General features: G+C 50.7%; 3 protein-coding genes across 3 annotated transcripts; 2 read left to right on the top strand and 1 right to left on the bottom strand.

The window, feature by feature from the left end:
- Positions 1-623: 623 nt before the first annotated feature.
- GLOTRDRAFT_141627 (chorismate mutase) lies at positions 624-1,872 on the bottom strand (the record flags this gene model as incomplete). Its single annotated transcript, XM_007873250.1, has 5 exons — positions 624-884; positions 940-1,228; positions 1,288-1,665; positions 1,720-1,754; positions 1,813-1,872. The coding sequence occupies 5 exons, from the start codon at positions 1,870-1,872 to the stop codon at positions 864-866; spliced, it is 783 nt and encodes a 260-aa protein (XP_007871441.1). The 3' UTR covers positions 624-863.
- Positions 1,873-4,336: 2,464 nt separating this feature from the next.
- GLOTRDRAFT_134251 (uncharacterized protein) lies at positions 4,337-5,002 on the top strand (the record flags this gene model as incomplete). The annotated part of the gene is made up of 1 exon (XM_007873249.1): positions 4,337-5,002. One exon carries the CDS (start codon positions 4,337-4,339, stop codon positions 5,000-5,002), a length of 666 nt encoding a protein of 221 aa, XP_007871440.1.
- An 86-nt stretch (positions 5,003-5,088) lies between these two features.
- On the top strand, positions 5,089-6,024 carry GLOTRDRAFT_134250 (uncharacterized protein; the record flags this gene model as incomplete). Its single annotated transcript, XM_007873248.1, has 1 exon — positions 5,089-6,024. The coding sequence occupies one exon, from the start codon at positions 5,089-5,091 to the stop codon at positions 6,022-6,024; it is 936 nt and encodes a 311-aa protein (XP_007871439.1).
- Between the last annotated feature and the right edge of the window lie 358 nt (positions 6,025-6,382).

Below are 6,382 nucleotides of genomic sequence, written 5' to 3'. Positions count from 1 at the left end.
GTTGTTCGTGGCATACAGCGAGACAGATCGCAAGGAGGAGGTGTCTTCGTGCTTTGCTGTCCATCTGACCCTCTTTCCCGTCGTTACTCACGATAGATGGGGGGCGATGGCGGTAAGATGAGAGATAGGATGAGAATGCGCAAGTAAAGTTCGTTCGGAGAATCCCGTACGCGTTTGTGGCAGTCACGTCGTACCGTCACAACTTTACCTAAAGCCACAACGCCACAACTTAGACTCAAGATCTTTACTATACGGAGGCTAATATATGACTTCCTTGTTCACGATACGGTGCCCTAATTGCGCAGTCAGATTCCGCTGTTATGACCTATTTCTAGGTGGAAGCTTTGTTCAACTCGAGACTGTTCGCGCAAGGCTACTTATATTACTCGATGCGCAAATACTAAAACCTAGCCTCCGAATTGGCGTAGACGAAGGTCACTGGTGTGGTAAATCATGCGAACAGGAGACATGTCGCATGACCACGCGCTGGTTACAATGCCAAAGTTAGTCCTAAGTCCAGGCAAATCCCTGTGTCATCGTTTCAAGGATGACGGATTTTCATATCGTACTGATGCTGCATCCTGCGTCGCCGCACGCTCTGACACACCCCAAACAGAGCATCTGCCGACCGTAAGTTTACCGTTAGGAACTATGTACATGCACCCCGTTGCCTCTGTGGGGTCATATGTCCGAGCAGACATGGCCTCGGCTCGGAAAATGTTGAAATCGGTCGAAGTAAGTACGCTGACTGCTTCTACTATCCGATGACACCCTGTTTGACGACGCCACAAAATCGTCCCAGCTGAATGATTCACTACCTATCTTGTCTCCATATTTCTTGATAGTCCATTCACGACAGATGATTAGTCCAACCTTTGGAGTAACTGCCACGCCAAGTGAGCAATCCTACTTTCTGATGATAGATGGATGATATCTCACATATTGTACCTCAATCTCCGTCGTGATCGCGATGAGCTCCTGGAACAGCGCGTACGTTGCCGACTGCAAGGTGGTGTTAAAGCTGGTAAGCTCCAATGCACCTGAGTTCAGCCATGCATTCGAGAAGGCCATCGCAGCGGCAGAGGCCTGTGCGTATACACCAGCTTCCTGCGTTGTGTTTGTGACCGCAGCGAGTATGGCACTGGTGTCGTTCGTCTGGATCATCTGGGTGATGGCGCTCACGTTGGACGCAAATTTGGTTTCGGCCACTACCTTGCCTATGTGAGCGCTTACGAAGCCGTTAGTTTATTAATCCCGCTGGAGTCATGGTAAGATGTGAGTTCTCACCGGTGCGAAAGGAGCGCTAACAGAGTGGCATCGAGGTTGAACGTCGCGTCAGGATTGAAGGTTGAATTATCCAGGTGATAGAAGAACGATGTTGAAGAGTTGAAGAAAGGAACGAGTGTGTTCAGGTAGAAACTGGTAATGTTTGCGTTGCCCGAGTAAGTGTCTTGGTGGAACCGTCCCGGAGGAAACGAGTTAGACGGGGTCGTGATGTCCTGTGCAATCAAAGGTAACGTGAAAGGATATTCGAGTCTTCCGTAGTCGTAGCGTCCACTTGCAGCTGCGATACTCTCCCGTACAGACATGAATGACAGTAGTTTCGCTCCGCCGTCGGAATAGAGAGATGGATCGGTCGGTAAATTCATGCGTTCGGTAAGAGCGCTAGGCGAGTCATGAGAATCCACATTACGAGGCACATTACTAGGGTAGCCTTACCTAACGATGGGGGCCTCAAGCTGAGCCAGAATGTTCTGTCGAAGGGCCAACGTCAGGTGATAATACGAGTTATTACACTGTCTAACTCCATACCCGGATCTCAGTAAGACCTGGCACCTCCAGGAATGGACGAACGACTGAAGAAGACGCCATGACAGGCCCTCTGCATGGCCAGAACAGCACGAACGCCAGGTATATAAAGTTCGTGAAGGTTACCATCTTGTTTGACTAGGGGGAGGAGTGTAAAGGGCACGGCGGTTGCGAGGACCGCGCCCGAACACCTAGGAACAGAACGCGCGAGGAACGAGGCGCAGACGGACAGGAATGAATGGAAAGGTGTCGTATTACTGGCGTTGGCAAGACAAAGTCCTACTAACTACAGCGACGCGACTATCTAGACTATTATAATATATTACGTAAGCATGGAATGGACTTGACCATTACAAGGAGCGACTTGTCGAGACGCGAGCATCAAGTTACTCTAAGGAGTCACATCTAGACTTTATATAACGTCTGATGATCCAATCGCATATACTTGAGACACTGTCAGCAGTGGCACATGTCGAAATCGTTTACGAGTCCTGAGGTACGAAGGTCGAGTCCTTACGCGCAAAATATGCCTGCGTGCCGAACGTTGTACCCCGTGAGAACCGTTTGTGCCGAGACGTCGTGGGAGTTATGTTTTGTATTGCAGACTACATTTATGAAACTCCGATTGGACGTCCGGTTGTATGTGAGACTACAAAACCACTTTTGGCGCATTTTTGTAGTCTCTGGGACCATTGTTTGCTCATTCGCGGGCTCAATTCTTCGTCTTATCCCTCTTTTATTTTCTTTAGTCTGGGGCGTATGCTATACGGGTCTACAACAATATCTTCGTGAATTTATCGATTGTGTGTCTTGTCGTAGTCCGCATGGCGGTTTTACTTTTATTGCTTATCGTGGGAATTGACTGTTGTAGTGGCTTGTAGTCAGTGGCTGAGTGTGCGGGCCGCGTCGGTTTGGATTCCTGGACTCTGATTGGCTCCTGCCTTCTATGACATAGGCTCTCTGCAGGTTCACCCGATCTGCAGAGCCATTACATCATTCGTATCTGGAATTGATTGCAGGCTGTAGAAGGGCCAGAAAATTTGTGAATAATGTGGGAAATCCATAATATATTCAGAGCTCTATAGCAAATCAAGGAATATACAAGATGATCTTGAGAGGTCTAGTGAAATTCAAATAATACTTCAAGAAAGATAGGAATATTTGTGTCAGCTCTATGATATACAATGTAAAATAAGGAATATCTTATGCCCAGCTCAGGACTCGTAACCAGCCATGCACAGCATTGGCCCACTCCCCCCAAGTATGTATGTCAGACTGTGTGGTTCTCACGGCACCACCGTGAACTCCAGGTTCTGCAGGTCATATAGAAGCCATGGCGATCACTGTCAATACCCGTACAAAAATAAGAATATTGAACTATACTAATATACGCATAATGCTTAGGAACTGTCAAGCATAATCGCAGAAAATGTCATATTCCGAACCAAAGCAATGCACGGACTCTCAAGTGTAACATCCTAGGCGATACGACCACGAGGAAGGACGGTATCGTGGCGGCACAATCGGATCCGGTCCAATTCTATTTCACAAGCAAGCCCTTGGCCGGTAATATCGTCTCCAAACCATTCAGTTGTCTGGGTGTTGGACAGAATGATATTATCAGCTGACGAGATGCGGCTGCAGTGGGCCGCCCTTCCTGCCCGGCAGGCGCCCCAGCACCGGACATTTGAGGTGCATCTATCAATGTGCAATCAACTATCAGCTAGATATACCAGGCTTGTACGAAGATATTCACCTGCGAGTCACCTGAGTAAGATCCGCTACGACTGGGGGGGCACATTCGTCAGAGACTCGGAGCTGAGCCAACCTGGTAATGATGTCTCGATCCTGGGAGGTGGGAGCCCCTGGGTGTCCTTCAAACGGGCGTCCGGCGTCATGGCGATCCTCGGGTTATCCACTTTCGCGGCTTACGCGCTGTCACAGAGGCGACGGATAGATGGAGAATGGTAAATTTTTTGGTACGTTGAGGCAAATCACCACGAAAGTGCGTCTATTAAGGACTCCATACTGGCACAAAAGCTGACGACATTGAGTTAGAAGAGGCGCAATTTATGCCTAGAATCCGACGGGTTCAAGATGTGAAGGCATATTACGAGCACCTCGACGAAGGGAGTCAACACCTCAGCGCCCAGGTTGAGAGAGCTGAAATTGAAGCTCAAGGTTGCTCGAAACTTAGCTTGGGGGCTGTTAACGCTGACGAAGATTGCCTACACTGCATAGCGAGAACAATGGGACTGGCGCGGTAAGCGCGCGAAGACCGGCAAGCACGTGCACATAAAAGGCACTCTTGTCGAAGTTCGAATGTTCCTCCCAACCACACTGAAACCTTGCGCGCCCCGCTTCAGTGACCCCTCCTGTTACCAAGTCATAGTCCTAAAACAAGAACAACAATTAGCGAAGGTACGTCGGCGTACTTGTTCATTGTTGCGCGCCACAGATGTCGCTCATACCACATCGCAACCACAGTGCCATTCGAGCTCTAATGAATGAACCAACCTTCAGCTCCATGCCGCCGGAGCTTATCGCCCAAGTGGCAGATGAATTCGTCACCGACCTCGAAGCCACAACTTCCGATCCTCATACTCGACAGGCCGGGGTCGTCTCCTTGACACATGTTTGCGGGCGATGGCGGGACCAACTGGTCAACAATGCCAAATACTGGACCAGTATCTTCATCGAAACTGCGGATAGTCTGCGGGATCTCATTGACCGTTCACGTCGCGCTCCCTTGTCCATCACCGGGTCACTGGAGAAAGACCATACTGGCGATCTCCAGAAGAACAACGAGGACAAGTTAAGCTTGGTCATGGGCGTCGGCTCTCGGTTACGGTCTTTGTCCATCTCGGTCTCTTCGCAGGTCCTGGGTAACGTCGTCGGTCAAGCACATGGTACTATGCCCATCTTGGAGCACCTGGAAATTAAGGTCACGGGTGCTGTCGGAGCAACGAACCTGACTCCCTTCACGTCCCCGGTCCTGCGGCGTCTACAGCTGAGTGGCATGGACAGCCTGAATGACTTCAGGATGCTCTTCACGCCAGCATTGACGGAACTGAGTATCATCGATGTCAGAACGGCTATGACGACGCTGGATATACGGCAGGTCTTACGTGGTCTACCCAACCTCATGGTCCTCAAGCCCTTGGACGTACACCAATCAACCCCGGCACCGTGATCCAACTCGACAAGGTCCCACTGCCCTCCCTGCGGACCTTATATATTGATATTCCTCGCCTTCGTCATGCGAAACTGCTGCGCGACATGGTCATGCCGCAGCTAGAGCATGCCTATGTGCAGGTCCACAACTTTGCCTATTTGGAGGAGATCGTAGCATGCATGCATGGCGTTATCGACGGGATTGGGTCGACCCAGGTGCTCTGCGGCTGCACCATGTATAACCCGAGCCCCACCAGCATCTGTTGCATGCTGACTCCAGATCTGACCACTACGACATGGCAATCACAGACTGCTGGGCTCTGTCTCGTGTTCGAAGGCTACGACTACGATGAAGAGGCCTGGATCCTGGATGTGTTGCGCCCGAGACTGCAACCATACTTGTCCACAGTCGAACGCTTGACCATAGAAGACGGTCGCGCGTATGTGGAGCAATCAGTCATGGCTTGGCGGCAACTCTTCAGCCTAATGCCGGGGGTGACCGAGCTCTGCGTCTCGGGCAGGTATACGTCAGCTCTACCTGCCGGCCTGTATGCTCTTGATAGATCGGGTGAACCGACGAATCCCTTGTTTCCGAAACTGGAATCGCTGCGCCTGGAGTCAGTATGGTTTCGGGATCCTTGGAGGAGGATCTTGAGCGTCGTCGACTTCCTCGATCGGGTCCTTAAGCCCTATCAGGGTTTGGATTGTCCAAACACACACATAAGACTTACCATTACTGCGGGCATCAACATCTCGGCGACAGATATTGAAGTCCTCCGTGATATCTTCGAGGTTGTCAAGTGGGACAGCCTGGAGAAGAACGATGTCTCTCATGAGGATGACGTACAATGGTACGTCTTCCCGGGAGACGATGCGGGGGGAAAGAGGGAAAAAGGGGCGGACGAAAGCGATTACGATGCTGATGATGAGGACGACGACAGAGAGGCACGAAGGGGAATTCATTGGGATGCTGACGGCGAGGGAAATGGTGATGACAGCGCGTCCGAAGCGCCAGAGGAGGGTGCGGCAAGCGAGAACTAAAGATCTGAAGTCGTGAAGTCGTACTTATTTGTAGGCCGGGGTGCCGACGGGGTAGCATTCTCTTTTTCTTATTCCAATAGTAAGTCCACTTGTAGGCGGGAAAGTGGTTATCTCTGGGTACCGCGTTAGAATGCGGACAGAAATATCAGTCTTCACCTGCACGCTCAGAAACCAGCCTCTGATAAAATTTTGCGTGACTGGCGACTATCGTGGGGACGGATGCATTACTACAAAACTACGTCGTGCGTGCCGAATTCCACGACGTCCGACAATCACAGAGCTCTGTGAAGTGTCCCTGATGGCATCCACCCACCACGTCGATCTCGGCATTGATGGGTAGACATCATCAGAGGACACG

This window comes from Gloeophyllum trabeum, assembly GCF_000344685.1.
Source record: "Gloeophyllum trabeum ATCC 11539 unplaced genomic scaffold GLOTRscaffold_00064, whole genome shotgun sequence".
Classification (NCBI taxonomy): Eukaryota; Fungi; Basidiomycota; class Agaricomycetes; order Gloeophyllales; family Gloeophyllaceae; genus Gloeophyllum; species Gloeophyllum trabeum.
The sequence above is the reverse complement of the archived record's forward strand: the minus strand, read 5'-3'. Positions and strand labels throughout refer to the sequence as shown.